Source organism: Orycteropus afer, unplaced genomic scaffold (assembly GCF_000298275.1).
Source record: "Orycteropus afer afer isolate SDZICR_OR568_19922 unplaced genomic scaffold, OryAfe1.0 scaffold00020, whole genome shotgun sequence".
Taxonomy (NCBI): domain Eukaryota; kingdom Metazoa; phylum Chordata; class Mammalia; order Tubulidentata; family Orycteropodidae; genus Orycteropus; species Orycteropus afer.
Genome location: NW_006921607.1, coordinates 5111911 through 5135509, shown reverse-complemented (window position 1 = coordinate 5135509; position 23599 = coordinate 5111911). Strand labels below are relative to the sequence as shown.

Genomic DNA, 23599 nt, shown 5'->3' with positions numbered 1-23599 from the left:
AAGCTGAGTTGAGTCTGTTCTGAGCTCATTCAGAGCATTGTGACTCTCATGCTTGCAGGAAGGATGAGGGGTACTGTAGAGGCAGGGACCCCAGAATCCATCATTTCACAACTTGAGGTGGCAGGTGACTTTTCTGGACTTCTGGGCAAGGAGGGTAGGCTCAGGGGGCCCAGGGTATCCAGGACAAGACCCTGGTGCTGTGTCCCATGTTTGGGTCCAGTGGCCCTGTGGACACCATGTTTGTGCCTCTTCTGTGGTCCAGCCTCCCACCTGCTGTTACTAGATGCCCACGGGCCGCACCATCATGCGTGTGGCTCGCAGTGAGTAGCTGGGTCCCTGGAAGTAGTGCCAGCGGATGCCGTTGAGCTTGCGCACATGGTGGCGGGCTGGGTAGTAGATGCCATTGAGGTTGGAGAGGCCACAGGCGTCAAACCACCACCCTGGTGGGAGGAAGAGGAAAGAGGTTTTGGGGAGTGGGGTCCCAGCCCAGTGGCTGGGCCAGAGTTGGTTGGAGGCTGTCCCTCTGCCTCCCCTGCCCAAGTCTCCTCCATCCTGGTCCATGGAACATGGGGGATCCCCAGGCCTCGGGGGGGGGGGTGCGCCCACGAGGCACTGTGCCTTTCTAGGGCACTTGCTGGGATCCTACTCCCAGTGTGACTCAAGCCTGGTCTCTGAGGGAAATTGGCAGTACCAGTGTTAGTGGGAGGTGAGATCTCAGAGGGGTCCTAAGGACCTGGTGGAGGCAGGTACAGGTGGGCCACACAAACCTGAAGGTAGACAAGGCCCTAGCCTACACCCACCTCTGGACAGCACTTGGGAGCCCAAGGGTTTAGGAGGGGAGGGAGGGGCCCAGCCAGGTGAGCCTGTGGGTGGGTGAGGCTCCATCCACCCTCACCCACCTCCAGACAGCATCTGGGCACATTTGCAGAGGCAGTTGTCATTGTCAGCGTCGCGGGTGCTGAAGTTGGTGCCCTGCAGGACCAGGCTGCTCTGGCGCCCTGCCGAGCCGCTGTACCCACTCAGGGAAAGCCTGGGGGGTGCCGGGAGGAGGCAATGGGAGAGGAGTTAGTCAGGTTGGGGCTGTGCCCCCAGGGGCTGAGGACGGGCCCTCTCCAAGAGGCTTTCTGCCAAGCTGGGTCTCAGCACCAGTTCGAAGAGCCTGGGCTGTTTCCTCTCCTGGACCGCCCTCCCTGCCCCCAGATACCTCCCAGGGGCAAAGCACCTACTGTGTGTCTGACCTCCCTCACCTCCCTTACTCTTTATCTCTGAGTCTTCGAGAGGCTGGGAATGACCCCAGTAATGACAATAATAATGAGGGCAATTGTATCTTTTCAGTTGTATTTTGTTGACTGTGCCAGGCAGGCATTGTTCTAAGTGCCTTGCTAACTAACTGTTCTAAGTGCTTACTTGTTCTTATATAATCCTCCCTACACCCTATTGTTCCCACTTTACAGATGAGGAAACTGAGATCCCAAGAGCTAAAGGGATCTGCCTAAAGTCTCAGAATGAATGAGAGTCAGAGCCAGACTGCAGCAGCCCAGAGTGACCTGACATGGGAACCTGTGTGCATTTTGCTCCTAGCTGACCCCGTGAGATACCTTCTTGCCCCATCACAATTCCCCACATCAGCCCACCTCCTCCAGGAAGTCTTCCCAGACCGTACCAGTCCACATGGGTTTGTCCCTCTGGGTACCCCCAGCCCTACCTCTCTGACATCTGCAGACAGCTGGGGGAAGGTTTATATTTCTCAGCCAGGCTGACAGGCCCTGGCTGGCAAACCTGGGTCTGTATGATGATCGCAACCATGAACTCTGGGGGTCTGAATGATTGGGTTCAAAACCCAGCTCTGCTACTAACTAGCTGTGTGAACATGAGTAGATTGCTTCATCTCTCTGAGCTTCAGTTTTTTCATCTGCTAAAATGGTAGTAATAGTAACAGTGAAGATTCTATGACTTCAGTGTGTGAAGTGTGCAGAGCAGTGTCTGGCACATGGTGAGGACACAACACATTTCAGTGTGTGTTGTTATTCGCCCTTAGCACACAGCTGGCACAGCCTTCCACTGAGCTTGGCTGGACAGAGTGGAGGGAGCTTGTGGGAGGGGCTGGGCAGCACTGGCAGCTGAGGTGGGGAGCCAGTTTGGGAGGAGTTAGGAAGTTCCTACTGGGGGGAGGCGAGTGGATGCCAGCTGTCGCCAGGACAGCTCCAGGAAGCTGTGGCTCCTGCAGCACAGGATCATGGAGATGGCCCCGTTGGGATCCAGAGGGCATGAGGGGCTTGGGCATGTGGCCTGGCACAGTCCCCACATCTCTGCACAAGGCCTCTGTCTATCTGTGGTGGGCAGGGGCATGGCCTCAGGGGCCAGAAGCCCTGACTGTGCCCTTTGGCATGCCACTCTGGGCTCAGATGATTGGTGTTACAAACCCTCCTACCAAGGAGCACACCTGGCCAGGGCCTCACTGGGTAGGGGCAGGGAGACTGGCCACCCACTATACGGCCCAGCTTCTCCTTTTGGCCATTTGAAGGTTTGGGTGAAGTCAGTTCAAGGCTAGGCTCAAGGCTCAGACTGAGGTTTAGGGTCATGGTCCATCTGGAGCCAGTAGAATCAGGGTTGGACAAAGCCAAGTAGCCTTGCAGGGTCACTCCAGCAGCACTGGCCCCTCTATTGTCCCCAAGTCCTCAGCTCAGGCTCTGCCTCTCTCCCCTCCCCTCTGAGAACCAGGATGAGAACTTTTGATTTTGGGGGGACCCACAATCCATGGACCAGGAAACCCCTACTTGATCCGTTTTGAGATGCACTTTTGACATGTTATGGGTAAGGCCCGAGGAACCCCAAACCCACATGTCTCTTGAGTATCCCCAGGGTAGACATACAAGCTGTGTTTCCCACATGTCTGTGGATCTACATGTGAGTCTATGTGTCTGTAGTTCTGAGTATTTGGACACGATTCCTTATGTCGAGTGTGAATGTGTGTGGTTGTATATACGTTTGTGCTGGAGTATATACTGTTGGTCAGAGTTTTTGCTCTGGAATCTGCCTTTGTGCCTGGGATTGTGTGTGTGTGTGTGTGTGTGTATGTGTATGTTCACTTCTGTGTGGCTACTTGCACACACATCTGGGTGTGCCTGTGTTTGGTGTGTGCTTGTTTGTGCAGCTCTACTGAGCACTTGTGCTGTGACAGGCACAGGTTGGCACTAATCACTGGGGAAGAATCAGACTGGGGCCCCCCTCAAAGTTGTCCATAGTCCAGTGTGGTGTGTCTGGGGGTGTGTGTTTGTGTGCTCTATAGCCCTGTAGTCCATGCATGTGCCCCAGGGGTCTGGTGCATCCTTCTACTTGTACACTCGTGTCTGTGTGTGTAGCACTTGTAGTGGGTCTCGTGGTGGGCACTGCTGGGGGAAGCGTGTACATGGTGTTTGTGTGTACCTGTGTGTTATCTGTGTCTTCCTCCCTCCACCCAATCCTGCTGGCCATCTTCTCTGCAGGCTTTTGCGTGCTCCTAGCCTGGCTCCAGAAGACCCCATTACTTCATCTGACCAAAAAGGGAGCGGCCCTACCCTGACTCCCATTACTTAGCTGCTGACTGCCCACACTGCCCAGCCCTGGGCTTCCCGAGGGGATCCTCCCCACCTCCCCTTCTGCTTTGCCCTGTGGGGTGGGAGCCGAGAGGCCAGCATCTGTTCTGTCACTCTGCCCCTGACTCTCCTCTGGCAGTTTCCAGGCCCCCTTGCAGTTTCCATAATCTCCAGCCTCAGCCTTCCAGGCTTTTCCTGAATCAGGGGGAACTCTTCCTGGGGTCCCAGCATCCCTGTTGACCTTGCTCAGGTCTGGGGTGTCTGTGGCCCAACTGGATGTCAACTCCCTGTTGCTTTTTCAGAACGTTCCCTCTGCCTGGGTGGCCCTTCCTAGCCTCTCTTTGCCTGGAGAATGCTCGCTCATTATAGGCATCACCTCCTTCAGGGAGGCCCCTTTGATTGAACAAGCCCTTCTCTGGCTCTGGTGCCTCCTGTGCTTTCTTTGTAGGCAGCTCCTGTCTCACTGAGGGCATGGGATTGCCTTATGGGCACACCCACCCCCAGACACACTTCACTGGGCTATGGACAACTTTTGGGGGGGCCCATTCTGAGTCTTCCCCAGTGATTAGCGCCAACCTGTGCCTGCCACAGTGCAAGTGCTCAGTATGCCATTATTATCATTTAGGGCTCTGTAGAGGGTCTTTTATGGGCTGGGCATAATAGTCTGGAGCCATGGACAGGGAACTCTCCATAGCTCAGATAAAAGCCAGAGGCAGCACATTAAATTCCTGGATGACAACATGGAAAGGGGTTCCAAATTTAACACATCTATGTGTTTGTATAAGGAGCCCTGGTGGTGCAGTCGTTAAGTGCTTGGCTGCTAACCCAAAGATTGGTGATTTGAACTCACTATCTCCTCTGCAGGAGAAAGATGTGGTAGCCTGCTTCTGTAAAGATTACAGCATTGGGAACCATATGGGGTGGTTCTACCCTGTCCTGTAGGGTTGCTGTGAGTCAGAATCAACTCAAAAGCAATGGGTTTTTTTGGGGTGGTAGTGCTATATGTTTGTATGTTGTTGTTGTTATTAGCCATTGAGTCGGACTCGACTCATAGAGACCCCTCCTTGGGTTTCTGAGGCAGTATCACTATGGAGGTAGATTGCCCAACCTTCCTTCTGAGGAGTGGCTGGTGGGTTTGAACAGCCAGCCTTCTGGTTAGCAGTCAAGTGCCTTAGGCACTATGCTACTAGAGCTCCTATATGTTTGTACAGATGGGCATAAATGACATATATATGCAGAACTGTTGTTTTTGTGTTTGCATACATTATGCTTGTATATCTCCAACATTTATTTAATACTTACTATGTGCTAACTGCCTTACCACACATTATATCAATTATGACACAGATACTGTATTTTACAGCTAAGGAAACTGAGGCACACAGAGGTTAAGAAACTTGTCTAAGGTCACAAAGCCAGTAAGTGGTGGAATCAGGATTTATAGGCATGCAGTATGACTCCAGGGCCCATGTTCTTTAGTTCAATGAGATATTTTCTTTTGCCTGAGAAAAACTGCACATCCTGGACTTGGGCCATGGAAGTTGCTGCCCAAGAACTGGTTTTGGGAGATGAGTTTAAGTGCTACATGTGTAGGGAAGACTTGAAAAGTTCCCTTAGCTTCCTCTTATGTGATTGCCATGTACCATGGGAATAGGTGAACAAGACAGGCCTGGCTCCCACTCACAGAGAGGAGGCCACCTAAGGGCGTGAGGGGCTTCCCTGGGGATGGCAATTATAATATTATTTTCTGAGTGTTTACTATGTGCTGGTCCCTATGTATTTATAGATACCATTTCACTCAAGCATCACATAACATCCTGAATAAAATGGGCATGTCTAGGATACCCATTTTATAGATGAGAAGGTGGACAGCCTTTCTCAGAGTCACCCAGGTAGACAGGACCATCCTATCTAGGGTCAGAAATTAAACCTAGGATTTGGTAGTAAGTGGCTTAAACAAATGTCTGCTCACTGGTTGGAAAAGGGATCATCCAGCTCCACCCTGCCTAACACAGACCCAAACCCAAAAACCCAACTGACTACATGGAGTTGATTCTAACTCATAGCGACTTCTACTGGGTTTCCAAGGTGGTAAATCTCTACGGAAGTACATTGCCCCATCTTCCTTCCATGGAGTGGCTAGGGGTTTGAATCGCCAGCCTTCTGGTTAACAGTCAGATGCTTTAGGCACTATGCCACCAGAGCTCCCAGGGATGTTTTATTCAGCTTGGGCTTTGCATTGTAAGGGAGACATTATTGATTAGGGTGGGTCCCTAAGAAGGGGTGTGAGAACCACACAGGAGAAGGAACCAGGGGGTATTTAGTAAGAGAAGGGGGTGGGAGTGCATCACTGAGAAGCTCCCAGAGGTGGAATTAGGCATAAGGTGCAGGGGACAGAGAGTCATTCAGAGATTCCTGGGGAAGAACTGGTCTCCCCATCAGTTGGGGCAGTCCACAGGCTGTGTGTGATCACTGGGCAGGGAGGGGATTCTAGCAGCATATGGGGAACGAGATGACTGGAGGTTCTTTGTGGTCCCATGAGTGTGAGTCTACGAAAGCAGCTCTGTCTTGGTTCAAAGATCACCAGGACCAGGCTTATCTTCAAGATCCTTGAAAAAGGATCAAAATTGGAGATCCTAGATGGAGTGGGAGAAGAATATGGAACAAAATGCAAAATTATTAAAAAGGCCATGCTTACTGGTCTGACAGACTGGTGAAATGCCTGAGACAATGGTCCCTAGTCACCTTTCGGGCCTGGAATTGAACTTACTGCCATGGCTTAACTTCCAGCCAAACAATAGAGAGGCCTACAGGGTGAACAATTACACCAGGGCGGTGCACTCCTTAGAACAATCAGCAGTGAGAGATTAGAGGGGCAGCATGTGTGTAAGTAGATAGCTCAGAAGACAGGAATGCATAGGAAAGAAGGACACAGGGCAAGGGAAACCATAGGGAGGAAATGGGAAGAGAGCTGTTACATTGTGGGAAGCGCACTCAATGTCACAAAACAAATAAACACAAAAAGATCCTTGAGGTTCGGAGAAGCAACATTATGTAGTGGAAAGGCTGTGGGTTTGGGCAGCAGGAGACCTGAGTTCAAATCCAGACTCTACTTAACTTGTAAGAGGGACTTAAGCTCTAGAGCCTAGCCTCAGTTTCCATACTATTAAAGTAGATACAGTAATGCCTACCTTGGGAGTATTAATTGGAATAATATGCCTAGAACATAATAGGTGCTCAATAAATGCTCATTCCTTTTCCTAAACACACCAGGCTGAGGAAGGGTTGGAAGCCTTGATGATGTTTACAATATCTTCACATTTAAGCCCATCCTGCCATTGAAGAAGAAAAGCTAGAAGCAGAGACACTGGAACGTAGACTTGCCCAAGGTCACAAAGGCAGCTGGAGCAAAGCCAGGATGAGCCCAGATCTCTGACTCCCAGCCCAAGGACCTTTTTACCTCACCCCAGGTCAGGCTAGGCAAGTCACCTCCCCCTTCTGGGCATCTGTAAATGACTGCCTTGGGGTAACTGAGCTTGGAAGGCCCCTTCCCACTCCTGGAATGGCGTCAGCAACATTTTCTCCACCCCACCCAGCATCTAGGATGTGCTGAGTGCTAACCAACTGCCTCCAGATCCCGTGACGTGCGTCCAAATGGGGGACAGATGGTAGGAACGGGAGACGCCCAGGGACTGACCTTTGGTGTAGACTGTGTAGCTGCTAGCCCAAGGACTGCAACCCACTGGTCAACCCACCCAGCTGCCTGCCTGCGGCCTCCTCCTGGCCCGGGCCCCAAGCCCACCTGTACAGCTGCCCCTCGCTGCCCAGCTGAAAATGCTCGTACTGGGCATAGGCCTCATTGCCTTCCCAATCTCGCAGCTCCACGCGCAGAGAGTAGGCCGCCCCGCTGGTGAGCTGGTGCACCACCTCATTGCCCAGCCAGTGTTCACCGGCAGGGTCGCCGAAGCCCTGCAAGGAGGAGAAGGCGGGGGTGGGCTGAGGTCTGGGGAGGGAGGCTACAGCTCTGACTGTGGAGCTGGGCTGGGCCAGGCTCTGGGACCATTTGTCCAAAACCACTTTGTCTAATGATCAAGTTCATAAGTACAATGTGGGCAGGCCTGAGGGTGGGAGCTCCTAACCCCTAGAGGAAAAACACTAAGGCTTTTGTAAATGTAAAGCTTTGTTAAAAATAATTGAAATCACATTTCTATAAAGTTTAAGAACAGGCAAAACTAATCGATGGTGAGAGAAGTTAGAATAGTGACCATCTTTTTGGGGGTATTGATGGCCCAGGGGGGTTCTCCAGGGTGCATATCTGATGGTGGTCACATGGGTGAACACACATGTAAAATTCCACTGAGCCATACACTTAAGAGTTATGTCTTAAGCCTCAAAAAAAATTTTTTTGAAAAAATTTTAATAAGCTATATAAATGGTAGAGAAAACTTTGTTCAGTGTCAGCGCATTCATCTGAAAATTTCAGCAACATAGAAATAGAAAGGTAAGAATTCTATGAGTATCAGTAGGAGACACCCAAAGGTGATGAGAAACCAATAAAAAGAAAAAAAATCTTGTCATGGAATTGATTCTGACTCACAGCAACCCTAGAGAACAGAGTAGAACTACCCTAGAGGGTTTCCAAGGCTGTAATCTTTATAGAAGCAGACTGCCTCATCTGTGCCCTGCAAAGCGGCTGGTGGGTTCAAACTTCCAACATATTGGTTAGTAGCTACGGGCTTAACCACTGCACCACCAAGGCTCCTTTTTTCAGAAACCAATACCCTGGTCGAAAACAATGATTCAGCACCAAGGACAGAGCACACCCAAGCCCCCACTCCCCATTTTAGTCATGCTATGCCGCTGATTTGCCTAATGGCCAATATTCAGCACTCTTCTGTGTATTTCTGTATCTGAGTACCCTATTTATTTTTGCCATTTTACTGATTGTTTAGAACTCAATTGGTTTAAGAACACTCATAGCTTAATTTGGAATTATTTTTTCCATGTTTATCAACTAAACAACAAGCAATACACACATAATAATATAGCTGTATTTCCTTGTGGGCTTCTTTTTCTATTTCTTTTGAAAACTTTAAAAGGCTTTTAAGTCAGCTTGCCAAAAAATCCTTTATTCAAACTATAATTAAAATTAGAACACAACTGGGCATGTAGTGTTTGAGCCAGTAATTCCCCAATGAAAGCATCTCTCCTGCAGATATAGTCATGAATATGTGCAGAGACAAGAAAATTCATTTAATCAATGTAGCCAGAGGTGGGCAGGGGAGATTTACTTTTCTGCTGAACTTCCTAAACTTTTTTTTTTTTTTTTTAGCAATGGATATGCATTATCTTTTCAAAAATTAAAACAAAAATAAAGTTAAAATTTTACTCTTAAAGCATGTCAGAACTTTCGAAAAGGGGGTTCAAATTTAGGTAAGGAGTTCCTAGAGACAAATATGTGGGAGGCAAGCCTTTTGGAGAGTGTCTGGCTGTGGTGGGCTGATTGTTTCTGGGAAGGGGTGAGGGCAAACCAGTCCCCTACCCACGACCCACCCCTGCCCCAGGTTTCAGGCTGAAAAGCCCCTCCCCAGGGCAACAGCTTTACCTGTCTGTAGTCCTTCCAGTTCCGCTGGAAATTCACACTGCCATTCTCACGGCGTTGGATGAGGGTCCACCCGCCTCCACTGGCCTCCATGTCACAGAACACCTGGAAGGGACAGGAGTGGATGTGGGGGAGCTGGAAGCCTGTGGAGGCAGCTAGCAGCCAGGGGTGGGCTGGCAAAGTGTGAGCTGACTGATGAAGCCTTATAGGGTAATAGGTGAGCCTGGTGGTCAAGGGCATCAGAAAGAGCCAGGTTGTAATTCCATCCACGGTTGTAATTTTTCTAAAGTGACTGTCTAGTGATGCCTTCCCTGAGTCTCTCTTTCCTCATTTGCAGAATGGGGCTGTTAATACCTTAACCTCTTTATGCCCCAGTTTCTCATCTGTAACCTAAGGTTATTGGAAGAAATAAATGAGATGAATCATGTAAAGTGTTTAGAACAGAGCCTGGCACATACTAGGCACTCAGTAAATGAAATCTTCTCACTTGCTATTATTACAGACTGCTATAAGGATTAAGTGATAGATGGAAAGTGCTTAGTGCACAGTGTGGACTCAGGAAATGCTATCCCTACGATTATTCACAGCACAAATATTTTCTGAGCACCTACTATGTGCCAGGCTCTGTTCAAGCACTGGGAATACGAGTAAGACAAAGTTCCTTCAAAGAGCTCACCATTCACCACAATTAAATCTTCCCGTCTAGTCTATGTCCACATATTATTTTTCCAATCAGTTCAGTTCATATTCAGTGAGCCCAGACATGGGGTCTGGCCTTGTACTGGACAAATCAGAGACAAATCAATATATGGGGCTGGTTAGGTTTGGAGGTGGGGGACTATGACAGGCAGCAGATCATGGATCATGAATGAACATTTGAGTGGTTACAGGGAGAGTCTCTTAGAAAGTGTCATTGGATAACCCTGGAAGCCTCCCCAGAGGAGGTGGCACTAGAACCGGGCCTTAGATGATGATGTGCCTATCAGGTAGAGATGACTGCAAAGGGCATTTCCAGTGGAATGGAAAGCAGGATTGGAGGCTCTGGGATGGAAAAAGCCTGATCTGGGAGAGGAAAGACAAGTGGCATCTGTTGTGGGGGTCTCAGAGGGTGCAGTAAGGGAAACTGAGGCCCAGACAGAGGAAAGGACTGGCTCAAGTCCCCAGGGCAAAGCTGAAACTTGAGCCTGGGTGTCTTGTTTCCTAGTCCAACTCTTTCCTTTCTATCAGTGTTCCTCAATTTTCATTCACTCACACCTATCTAAATTCCACAGTAGCTAATTTACTTAATTTAACATAACATATTTACTATAAAAATGGTGTCCTTTTTTTCACATAAATAAAATGTATTTTAAAAGGAAAGCATGTTAGTACTATAAATGAAAAACTAATAACACTTGCCTTTATTTGGAAAAATGTAAAAATGAATACAATGAAAACAATAATGCTATGAAATTCTAGCTTGAAATTGTAGGCTGATCCCTCTTTGTTAAAGGGGAGTTCAGCAGGCATGTGAGAAGGAGATAAGCTAGAACCAAACTGAGCAGATTCTCTGGCTAATCAGGAGCACTGGAAGGAAACTGAATAGGGGTGTATGGAGGCGGAAGACTGGCTAATTGTCCCTCACACTCTTCTGCTTCTGCGCCTGCTGACCTTCCACAGGCTCCCTCTGTCCTCCATCTCATGACTTGACCTTGAAATTCAGGGCACTCTTGGGAATGAGTCATTAAAGATGGTGGCACCTCTACCTGTCCTGTACCCTAATTTCCCATATAGAGCAGAGCCCCTATTTTTATGTGAATATGTGAATGTCTTTGTATAATCTTGTGTTAAGGCCCTGAAATTTCAGAGTCTGAAATTTCATTGTCTGTTTGTTACATCAGCTAGCATCACCTTAACCAACGTAGAACATATTCCACCTGAAAGCATTTCTGGAGAAGCAAAGAGAAGGATGAACTTCCAACATTGGGACCTTTTGCTTAACCTCATGATCTGAACCCTGACTCAGTGGGGAGTCCAGAAGGCAGTGACCATGTCTACCTTCTCTGGTACCTCAGGTGATGGGCAATGCCTAAAGCTGTTGGAGGGTGGAAGTCTGTCTGGCAAGCCCTTGGCTCAGCACCTTCTCATGGCCTCAGCCCCCAGGGAGACCCCTAACCTTTTTGGCCTCCATCACATTGGCCACGTGGATGGTGTAAGTGCCACTGACATTGGCCCCGAAGCGCTGGATCTCTGCACAGTCCTGGAACACCTGCTCTGCTGCCTTCATGGAGGCTGCCATGGGACAAAGCAAAAGGCCATTGAGGAGCTAGGGATAGGGACCAGGAGGACACTCCTGCCTGCTCCGTGCCAGGGTCTAGGCTGGGGAGGTAGTGGGGACATGGAGAGGAATCCAATCTGGGAAGGCTTCCTGGAGGAGGTGACACTGGCCTGGGACCTGGACAATGAGCAGGAGTTGGCTAGGTGGAGAGGGGGAGGGTGTTCCAGGCACAGGGAATAGCACATGCAAAGGCTCCAAGATGGAGAAGGTCCTATGTGTCTTACAGATAGGGTGCAGGGAGGGGCACTGAGGCACACCATGAGAGCAGAGCTAAGGCCTGGGAGAACCCTGGCTGTTTGATGTGCCTGAGAGGATTAGAGCGAGGCTGGAACAGAGAGGGCGAGGAATGAAGAGAAGAGAGATGAAGCTGACAGTTAAGCAGAGGCCGGGCCAGCCTCAAATGCCAGGCTGATGACTTCAGACCTGTTGTCTGAGGAAGATCACTGTGGCCAGAGTATGGAGTCAGCACTGGAGGGGATGAGACCCAAATCAGGGATACCAGGGAGGAGGCTGCTAAGGTGTTCTGGCAGAGGGCAGTTGGGGCCCGCATGCCAATGAGGTACTTCCCCATGGCACAGATGAGGAAACAGGCTTGAGAGTGAGGTGACAGGCCCTACGGCACACAGCCAGGTGGGACAGAGCCTTCCCTCTCCCCAGGTCTTGTGGAGGATCTGACTTTGGAGGTCCTTTAGTTGGGAGGCCCAGGGTTCCCCTCTGTAGCCACCCCTCCAGCTAGATCCCCTCCAGCTCTGGGAGTGGGCCCCTTATTCTGCCCATCCTGGGAGCTGAAAACAAGCCTTAAATAAAGGGCCTGTGTGCCTTCCCAGATGAGATCAGAAGAGTTAAATTTTAGGACTGAGACTCACTAAGACCCTGGGGTCTTCAGATCTGGTGCGGGAAAAGCGACTGTAGACAAACTGTGGAGAATAAAAATGCCCTCTCTGAGCCCTTGAGTGGATCCAACTAGAGGTTTGGGCTGAGATTCCACCAGAATCATATCTCTAGGTAGGTGGGGCTAAGGAGCTAGATGGATAGGTATTACCACCAATAAGGAACCAGGAAGCTATGGGGGGGGTAGGACTTCCTGTTTGGCCTGGCTCTTGGATCTTGGAGCTGGGGAATCCCACAGGAAGGGGCCCCTTAGTCTCTTATCACAAACGAAGTAACTGAGGTCCCCAAATCCATCCCAGCCCATACATAAACATTTCCTGGGCAGAGGTCCCCAGGGCCTCCCCCAACCCCCTCCTAGCTCCACACAGTCCATGAGGAATTACAGTCTGGACAAGCATGGGGAAGGTGCAGGCTCCAAAGTGAGCAGGGAGGGGCCCACGTGTACACAGTGAGGCAAGGCTGGAGCTGGGAGTTGGCCTCAGATTCCAGCCACATTTCCCAAAGCTCCGTCCACTGTTTACCTCCCTTTGTCAGCAATGATATCGATAACAGCAATAACAATAAAAATGAAATGCCAGCCATGTATTGTAGTGTTTCTTAAGGTGCCAGGCACTGTCAGAGGCTGTTTGGATCCAGAGAATATTTTTTGGGAGCACAGCAGTAAGGATGGACTGGTATTGACATGCAACATAGTTGGACCTGGGGATGGGCCCTTTTAGGACCTCTGGGCTAGTAACTTGCACCAGCTTTTCCCCCTTTTGGCCCATGGCACTGTGTTGAGCCCCTTCACTTGCAGGAACACATCTGATCGTCTGTGAAGTAGGTACCGTTATTATTCCCATTTTATGGATAAGGTCAGTTGAGTCTCTGAGAAGTTAAATGACTTGTGCAAAGTCCCAATGATAGTAAAGAAGAGCCAAGACTTCTCTGGCTGCAAAGCCAATGACCCTCCTACTATATGCCTCCCCTGGGGCCATTGCTGGGCCTAAATAAGGCTGGGTACACAGACAACACTCATGAATGCTGCTTCTTATGCTGTGCATGGGGTGGTCTTTGCCACCTGTGCCCCTGTCCTTCTAGCCTTGCCTGAACCAAACTCCCTAAAGGGAGAGCCTTGAAGCTCTTCTCAGTCTCTTGCCAGCCCTTACCTGCCCAGGATGAACTGCTACAAAGAAGTAGTGCTAATTTCCTGCTAGGCTTCAAGGGTGCCAGTTCCCGCAGCCCTCTCTGTCCACCCTCTACTGCACACCTGGGCCTAGCCTTCTGCTTCAGTTTCTCTATTTAGACAAGAAACTAAAACCAAACTCAGTGCTTCCGACTCATAGTGACCACTTCTTGGGTTTCCGAGGTGGTATCTCTACGGAAGTAGATTGCCCTATCTTCCTTCTGAGGACTGGCTGGTGGTTCCCACCAGCCTTCTGGTTAGCAGTCAAATGCCTTAGGCACTATACCACCAGAGCTCCCATTTATACAAGAGGGAGAAACTATCCCCTAGCATTCTTCTCTGGCGACAGTGGGGCAGGTGGATGGGGCACTTGTGCAAAAGGTGGCCAACGCGAGGTGCCTGACACAGCCTCCCACTCAGCCTGCTAAGCAGATAATCAGCGGTAGCTGGAGACTGGGCTAGTGGCGAGCCCGTGGGAGGGGTGCTGGGCCCAAGCCTAGTGCCTTGGGCTGAGCTACAGAAATGTACACATGGGATTCATCTCAGCTGCCTCACTGCCAGGGCTTTGCATAAGTTGGTAATGGGTTAGGGTCACTCCACATCTTGTGGGTTGGAAGGCATGCACCTTCAGTCCACTCGTGGCTTCCTTGGGCCTCAAGCTCCTACTCAGTAGGGCCATGGGCCATGGGGAGCCATGCAGGGTCCTCTGCCCCTAGTCCCTGCCTGCTACACCTCCTGGAATCCCACCACTATTGCCCAACTCCTTTGTACCTTGAAGATTTTCTATGGAGATCCAATAGCAGTAGGAACCACTTCGTCGATCTTTCTCTCACACAAAAGTCATTCTCCACTCTAGTTCCTAACTGAACTTCCTAAAAGACAATCTCATTCTGTTCAAAGCCCCTGCTGGCTCCTCAGGGCCCTCAGGTTAAAATCTTCTCTTATCCCAAGCACAGCCTTTAAGCCTTCCAGGGTCCGGAAACTTCAGGAACGCTACTAGCAGAGTGTCTGACACACAGTAGGCACTCAACACACATGCATATCCTTCTGCTTCCTTCAAGAACCACAGACACAGTATTTTTTGCAAGAGATAGGAGCCGCAGCTGTCCTGTTTACTGCCGTATCCTAGCACCCAGCACCAGGGCTGGCACACAGCGAGTGCTCAGTAAATGTTGACTTAATAATTGAAGTTGGACTCGAGAATGCCTTGCCCATCCCATCCCAAGTGGGTCCCATTAGAAGGAATCAGAGAGCTGGGGAGTTGGCCCAGGCAGCCTTCTCCGATCTCAGAAGCCAGGGATACTGGCACCTCTGCACCTCCACTTGGCTTGGCTCTCTAGGTGCAGGGCTGGGGGCATTAGGGTGGGAGAAGCCCTTGGGAAGCACTGAGGTCAAGCTCCTGATTCTATAGGGAGAGAAACGAGATCCAGGGAGAGGTATGGGAGAATCCAAGTAAGGGGGGTGGCGGGGTGGATACAGGAACCCAAACCTGTCAGTCTGAATCCGTGTTGTCTTCGTTATAATCATCACCTCCCTTAAACAGATGGGGAAACTGAAGCCCAGAGAGGGACAGGGGCATGTCCAAGGTCACCCTTGGCATGAGGGAAAGGAGGAGGGGCGATGGGTGCGGCGTCTCGATTGGCTCTTGTTGCTGTCGCCATTATCATTGTTCTGTTGTTATTTCTATTTAACTGGTGGGGAGACTGAGGTCAGAGGGGGTGAAGCCTTTTCAGAATGGGTTCCAGCCTCGGCCCCCCGACCCCCGCTGCCGCGGTTGAACAGAGGGACTGCATTCATTACCCCTGTGCCCCACACCCAGGCGCACCCAGCTCGCTCACCCGGGCCCTGGGCGACGACGCGCACCAGCCGCTGCACCGACTCCAGCAGCTGCCGCTGCTGGCGCTGCAGGAGACTGGAGTTGCTGCTGGCGGCGCGCAGGCTGCGTTCGAGACCAGCGAGGGCGCCGCTCTGGCGACCCAGCAGGCGCTGCAGCCGCTCCTTCTCGCCGCGGAGGTTGGCCAGCTCCGCCTGTTGTTGAATTTCTAGGGCCTGCACCCGTGACTCCAGTGCGCTGTGGAGCAGGGGCGCACAAGGGTGAGCCCGCGTGCCGATGAGTTGGCCTTCCGGCCAGGCATTCACACCCATACGCTTTCCCCTGGGCCCAGGGCGACTCAGAGATACAGAGTGGCGCTGAAGCTCAGAGAGGTAAAACGCCCTGCCCACGGTCACACAGCTTGGCAGTCCGTGCCCAAAGTCAAAAAACCAAACCAAACTCACTGCCATAGAGTCGATTCGACTCATAGCGACCCTCTCCTTGAGTTTCTGAGGCGGTATTTCTACGGAAGTAGATTGCCCAGTCTTCCTTCCGAGGAGTGGCTGGTGGGTTTGAACTGCAGTTAAATGCCTTAGGCACTAGGCCACCAGAGCTCCTGTGCCCAAAGTAGGCACTTCTATATTTGGCACAGAGAGAGGAGAAAAGAGAGTTCCTGGATTGAGGGACTGGGGTGGCAGGGAGACCATTATACTAGAGTGAAACCTGTGAGAGTCAGGATTCTATGGTACTATCTTATTTTTCCAGGTCTCGAAAGTTTTCTGCCTTTGACAGGGTTTGACTATGTTTCCTATTGCTCTCTGTTAGTAGAAAGTATTTGAGCTTTCCTTCTCTGATCATTTCCACCTTCCACAAGCTCCAGCTTCTGCAGGTTTTACTGTAGGTGCCCAGTTATAATGACGTGATCCCCAGATGAAGAAAGTAAAGAAAACCAGGGTAGAAGGAATTTTCCCTGAACCCCAAATTATGCCACGGGAAGAGAGAATTTGGACGCATTAGGGTTCTAGACATCAAGGCGTCTCCATGCGCCAAGAGCTTGTTGATGGTGTCAGCTTTGCTGCTTTCTAGGCGGCTGGTACCAATTCAGAGTGATTGGAAGTGTCCCAGTCCTTGCCTTCCTCCAACCTGGACAATCTGTCATGAACGGTGTCCAGATCAGAGGCAGCCAGCCAGCCTCATGGCCTTCTCCTGACCCAGCACGAATTGAACAACATCTGTCCTGTTGACAGGCCAGTGGCTCGTTTACTGTGTGGGTTTTGTCCCCTTCAGTAGCCTGACCTTGGCAGTATTTTCTCTACTCAGCTTGAAGCTGAGATGAAATCAGCTTCCGATGTCGGATTTCTCTGCCTTATCTATAACCTGTGACTATTTTTTTCTTTGTAATTTAAAGGGTGTTCCTCCCATGCACATTGGCTCATAAATGCAGACACCCTCTCTGGTCCTGCAGATGAGAAACTGGTCAGGGCCCTTGCTTCTGGGCTGGGAACAAGGTGGATGGGAGCAGATTTGTTTATTTACAAATAAGCACATTAAATTAAAATTTACAAGGTGAATTGTATGACATGTGAATTATATCTCAATCAAGCTGTTACAAAAAGTAAGAAAGAATCAAAGGAGCAGGGTGTCCTAAGCCCTAGGAAAATGGCTGCCCTACATTCCCCACCCAACATAGGAGACTTGGGCCTTGGGGCCACCTGTCCCCCATCCCCACCCAATGCAGGAGACCCAGGACTTGTGGCTACCTGTTCCCCATCTCCCCACAATGTGGGAGACCCAGCCCTTGTGGCCACCTGACCCTAGCCCCAACCCGGCCCGGTACCCATCTTCATTCCCAGCTTCAGTCTTTGGTCTTATCCTTATCCCAGCCCTAGTCCCCATTTCTAGGTAAAGCTCTAGTCCCCTAATTGTTCCCTTGTCTCAGTCCTAATCTAGGCCCATAGACCCAGCCCCAGCCCTTGCCCCAGACCCCAGCCCAAGTGTTGTCCCTAATCCTGGCCTCTAACCTCAGTCCCAGCCCCGGCCCCTGTCCTGCTCTGTGCCAGTTGCCTACCTGTTGCGGCCCTGCAGCCGGTGGAGCTCATGGCCCTGCAGCAGCAGTTGCTTCTCCAGCTTGTTGGTGGACAGTGAGGTCTCCAGCAGCTGGATCTCCATGCGCGATGTCTGGTTCAGGACCTGGTCCAGCAACCAGGGGCGATGGGGGCCACATAAGCCTGATAGGAGCTCTGCCCACAGCAGCAGCCCACCTGCCCATGGGCCCTGCCATTCCAGAAACTGAATGACCTCTTTCCCCCACCCGATCATCAGTTCCTGTGGTCATTCATGCATGCATTCATTCACTGACTTGCAGGCCCTAACTGACCTTATGGTCTGTTCCCTAAACCATGTCTTCCTTGTCTCCATTTCTCCTGCTGCTCAGGCTTCCCCATCCAATCCTTCAGTCCAGTCAGCTCCACCTTCCCTGTGGGTATCTGACCATATCTTTCCCCTACACGGCTCCCACCATGGCCCTGTTGTTCTGTGCCAGCCTCCTCACAGGGCTCCCTGCTCCCACCCTGACCCCTTACAGTCCATTCCCTACTCAGCAGCCTGGGGGTACCCTTTAAAAACATCCCTCCTCTGCTCAGAATCCTTCTGTGGCTCTCATCCCTAGCAGTGGCAAAGGTCCAGCCCTCACTATAGCCTGCAAGGCTCTGTGATCCGAGTCATCGCCCACCACTCTCCCCTGCACTTTCTGCAGCCATGCTGGCCTCCTCTGTGTCCCTAGAGCCTGACAGCATGGTCCTACCTCCGGGCTTTTGCACTGTGCTCTTCTCCCCATGTGAAACAGTCTGCCTCCAGCCTGGCGCCAATCCTCCCTTCTTGGTGATGTCTTCCTGACCATGCTGTCTAAAAGTGGAAGCCTCACCGTCCCACCGCTCCCAACACACTCTGTCCATCTCTCTCTCTCCCAATCTTTTTTTCTCCTTCATACTAGCATCATCCACCATGTTACATACTTGATAGTGTTCATGTTCTTTATGCAATAAACAGTAGACCCAGGCATCTCCAACAATGCCTGGTCCATAGTCAGGGCTCAGTAAAGATGTGCCTACTTGCCATGTGTTTGTTCATCTATTCACTGCCCAGCCCTCCCATTTACTCATGAGTTCCCTCTCTCCCTTCCTCCCTTTTTCCCACTGTTTTGTTGTGTTAGGTGCTGTTGAGTCAATTTTGAGTAACAGCGACCCCCTGTGACAGGGTGGAACTGCCCCATAGGGTTTTCTAGGCTGTAATCTTTATGGGGGAAGATTGCCAGGTCTTCATCCTGCAGAGCCACTGGGGGGATTCAAACCACCCACCTTTTGGTTAGCAGCTGAAAGCTTAACTGTTGTTCCACCAGGGTTCCTTCACTGAAGTCTAATGACTTGTTAATTGTCCACCTTTCCCAGTTTACTGTGAGCCCCTGAGGGTGGGGAAGTGGGCTGCTGCCCCCATCTCCATGTATCCCTTCATGCCCAGCACAGAACCAATGCTCTAAGTAGGTGCTCAGTAAATATTTTGGAAACAGACAAGGAAGGCCTCGTGCCTGGGACTCTGTACTGTGGCCTGCTGGGCCATGTGGAAAGGTGAAGGGACCAATAGCAGAAGTTGGCTTTGTCTGGAGAGAGGCCTGGGTTGTGTGTAGAATTAATGGAATGGAGACTTACTGAGTATTTACTTTATACCAGGCACGGTGCTGGGCACTGGAGTCACAGAGGCAGAAAAGCCACACCCAGTGTCTATCCCCTGGGGCTCACAGCCTGGGGGAGAAGCTTTGTATAGAATCATCAGGCAGGGAGCTGAGGGGCCTATGGGCCCTGACCTCCCCAGGGACATGGTCAGAGCAAGGTGATGGGGCTGAGTCTTGGGCTGTGAGCTGGCCTGGCCTCCCACAGTGCACACCCACCTGCCCACTGCTCCCTCTGTACCTGAGCCTCCACGTCGGTCAGCTTGCGGGTCTGGGCGGTAGTCTGGTTCAAGAGGCTGGTGCCCAGCTCAAGCATGGTGGCTGTCTGATTCTGGACCATGTGCTGCTGGGCCTGTGCCAGCTCGGACCTCAAGTTCATCTGGATGTACCTCTCTAGCTGTGGGGAGACCATGGGCTGGGGTCATGGGCACGGGCTGGGGAAGGCTTCTGCCCCTTCCACATGCCTCCATGGAAGTGGATAGAACCAGCAGGGCATAGGCCACCATTACCTCTCACCTGGCCTCTCACCCGGCCTATTCCAGCAGCCTCTTCTTTGGCCTCTCTGCCCCTCATACAGCCTATCCTCCTTTTGGCAGTCAGAAGGATCTTGTTAACCTAAGTCAGGTAATATCTTTCCTTTGTTCAAACCTTTCCCAGGGTTCCCATCTTACTCATGGGAAAAGCCAAAGTCCTCACCGTGGCTGCAGGTTCCTCCAAGGCCTGGCTTCACTACTACCCTGATTTCCTCCTCAATCTCCCTTGCCTACTCTACTGCCTACATTGGCCTCTATGAGATTCATCCAACACATCAAGCATGACTCACTCTCTCATATCATTCCATGTCATGTCATTCCAGGTCTCTTCACACTACTTCTCACTCCTTGACTTTGTATTTCTCTACGGTTCTTCTCACCCTCTAGAAGATCAATTCCATGAAGCTAGAGATTTGGTCATGTTCTACACTTTATATCTGTGTCTAGCACAATACTTGGTGCATAGTAGGTGCTCAAGTATTTATTCAATGAATTGATGGAAAATGGGGAGCAGCAAGGGTTAGAGCACAGTCCCCAGTGTCATGGCCTCTGCCCAGCTTCCTAGGGCTGAGCCAGCCAGCAGGGACACACTTCTTTACCCTATACAAGAGTTTGTAGGTTTGTCCACTGAGGTGTACTTTCTGTTTTCTTGCTCCAAGCTTCTCCATCTGGCTCATGGGGTTGGGCCCATCAGCCTCCAAGGTTCTTTCTCCCAGCTGTGATGTTCTGGGATCTGATACACTAGTGTTCATCTCTTTGACAGAGCTGCATTCTTTCCGAAAAGCAGAAGTTGGTCAGGATTAAGTTGTGAAGGTGGAACTGAGTGTTCTCAGGGCTCATTGCAGAGGGCTGCTCCTCATTCTCAATCTCCACATGTGCTGGGTTTTCACCCCACCACCCCCAGTAGGCTCCTTCCCTCTGCCTCCACTCAGTCTCCAGGAGGCCAGATAGGACAGCTTCCAGGGCCCCTGGGAGGACTACTAGTGCACCCCAAGGAGAGGTAGTGACCAGGGGGGAGCAGGCTTAGAATGATAAAAGGTGAGGAGCTGGGCTCAGACCACTTTCTCCTTTATCTTTTCCTCCTCCTCCATCTCAACTGCCAGCTCCCTTCCCTGGACTGCTTTTGAAGAATCACGTTCTATTATTGCAGGGAAAGGTCAAATTCAGGAGGGGGTGCATGTGAGGAGGGGGGACTGGTATTGATTAGAGCAAAAAAATAAAAAAAACAAACAGAACTCACTGTTGACTCCTCGTGAGCCCTCCTTGGGTTTCTGAGGTGGTATCTCTAAGAAGTAGATTGCCCAGTCTTCCTTCTGAGGAGTGGCTGGTGGGTTTGAACCTCCAGCTTTCTGGTTAGCAGTCAAATGCCTTAGGCACTATGCCACCACAGCAGCAGCTCTCAAAGTGTGACCCCTGGATAGCATCACCTGGCAACTTGTTAGAAATGCACATTTTCAGGTCCCATTCCAGATCTCCTGGATCAGACAGACACCCTGGGGTGGTGCCCAGTAATCTGTTTAAACAAGTCCTTTAGGAGATTCTGATGTGCCTCAAGTATGAGAACCAAGTGTAGTGATCACAGAGGAAACTGAGGACCAGAGATGAACATGCAGAGGCTCTCCGGGATTTGGTCACTTTGGCTCCTTTCTCCTTGCCCCCTCCCCACATCATCACTTCCCCCACAAACATGCTCTAACAGCTCCCATCTTATAATTGAAAACAAAACAAAAAACCCTTGACCTCACAACACCCTCTGGTTGCTACCTCAATTTCTTTGCTCTGCTCAACAACAAAACTTCTTGAACAAGTTGTTTCAATTTTCTCCCCTCTATCTCTCTCCTCATCTTTTTTTTTTTTTTGACATTACAATTTCATTATGGTATACTTCACACATGCAAAAATAAATAAAGAATAACATAATGAAAATACACACACTTACTGCTCTCCATAAAATAATATCATCCATGAAGTTGAATCCTGTGCACTCCCCAGTCACATTCCTCCAATTCCATGGAGTCCCCCCCACTCATTAACCTGCCTTGTTATGGTCCTCTTTGACATCAAACTCACTTCGGTGTCCATATCTTACTCAACATCTCAGCAACAGTCAACCAATGTCCACTCCCTCCTTCTGGAAGCACTTCCCAGACATTATACCCTCCTGGTTTTCCTCCTACCCTGTGTCACTCCTTCTCTAACTCCTTCTTTACTAATTCATACATGTCAGGGGGCTCCCATCACCCAATCCTAGGCCCTTGTCTCTGTACATTTTCTTCTTAGGCCAGAAGTCCTTAATGGGGGCTACACGGTTGGTGGTGAGAATTTAGGGAGTCTGGGAACTTATCCACCACTCGTCTGTCGGTTTGTAGTACTGTGGTGGCTTGTGTGTTGCTGTGAGGCTGGAAGCTATGCCACAAGTATTTCGAATACCAGCAGGGTCACCCAGGGTGGAAAGGTTTCAGTGGAGCTTCCAGACTAAGATTGATTAGGAAGAAAGAAGAGGTGGTCCACTCCTGAAAAAATTAGCCACTGAAAACCTTATGAATGGTAGTGAAACATTGTTGATATAGTGACCCTCAGAGCCCCTCAGGTTGGGAGACATTGAAAATATGACTGAGGAAGAGCTACCTTCTCAAAGTAGAGGTGACCTTAATGACATGGATGGAATAAAGCATTTAGGGCCCTCATTTGCTGATGTGGCACAACTCAAAATGAGAAGAAAGATTGCAGACATTCATCACTAATTGGAACATGGAATGTACAAAGTATGACACTAGGAAAATTGGAAGTTGTACAAAATGAAATGGAATGTATAAAGATTGATTCCTAGGCATTAGTGAGCTGCAATGGACTGTTAGTGGCCATTTTGAGTTGGACAATAATATGATCTACTAGCCAGGAATGACAAATTGAAGAGGAATGGCATCACATTCATTATTGACAAGAATATTTCAAGAACTATTTGAAGTACAATGCTATCAGTGACAGGATAATATCCATATGTCTTCAAGGAAGACCAGTTAATACTACTATTATTCAAATTTACACACCAGTCAAAGATGAAGAAATTGAAGATTTTTACCAGCTTCTGAAATTGACCAAACATGCAATCAAGATGCATTAATAACTACTGGTGATTAGAATGTGATAGTTGGAAACAAAGGATAAGCATTGGTAGTTGGAAAATATGGCCTTGGTGATAGAAATGATGCCAGAGATGGCATGATAGAATTTTGCAAGACCAACAACTTATTCTTTGCAAATATCTTTCTTCAACAACATAAATGGCGTCTATACACATGGACATAACTAGATGGAATACACAGGAATCAAATTGACTATATCTGTGGAAAGACATAATAGAGAAGCTCAATCTCATCAGTCAGAACAAGGCCAAAGGCTGACTGTGGAACAGACCATCAGTTGCTCATATGCAAGTCTAAATAGAAAAAAATGAAAACAAGTCCATGAAAGCCAAAATACAACCTTGAGTATATCCCACCTGAATTTAGAGACCATCTGAAGAGCAGACTTGGTGTGTTGAACACCTATGACTGGAGACCAGATGAGTTGTGAGATGACATAGAGAACATTGTACATGAAGAAAGCAAAAGGTCATTAAAAAGACAGGAAAGAAAAGACCAAAATGGACGTCAGAAGAGACTCTGAAACTTGCTCTTCAACATGGGGTAGCTAAAGAGAATGAAAAAATTATGAAGTAAATTTCTAAACAGAATATTTCAAAGGGCAGTTAGAGAGACAAAGTGTAAATAAAGTATTATAATGAAATGTGCAAAAATCTGGAGTTAGAAAATGAAAAGAGAAGAACATGCTTGGCATTTCTTAAGCTGAAAGAACTGAAGAATAAATTTAAGCCTTGAGTTTCAGTATCAAAGGATTCTATGGGCAAATATTGAACAATGCAGGAAGCATCAAAACAAGATGGAAGGAATACACAGACTCACTGTACCAAAGAGAA

The 23599-nt window shown here is 49.7% G+C and overlaps 1 protein-coding gene across 1 annotated transcript in view; it reads right to left on the bottom strand.

The window, feature by feature from the left end:
* Window positions 1–279: 279 nt before the first annotated feature.
* ANGPT4 (angiopoietin 4) overlaps window positions 280–23599 on the bottom strand; it is a 56970-nt gene continuing 33650 nt past the window's right edge. The window contains exons 2-9 of the mRNA XM_007934505.1: window positions 19329–19484; window positions 17432–17553; window positions 15389–15621; window positions 11333–11448; window positions 9181–9282; window positions 7378–7544; window positions 900–1030; window positions 280–440 (exon numbers count right to left, since the gene is read on the bottom strand). Coding sequence (XP_007932696.1) covers window positions 280–440; window positions 900–1030; window positions 7378–7544; window positions 9181–9282; window positions 11333–11448; window positions 15389–15621; window positions 17432–17553; window positions 19329–19484 — 1188 coding nt within the window. The remainder of the gene's footprint in view (window positions 441–899; window positions 1031–7377; window positions 7545–9180; window positions 9283–11332; window positions 11449–15388; window positions 15622–17431; window positions 17554–19328; window positions 19485–23599) is intronic.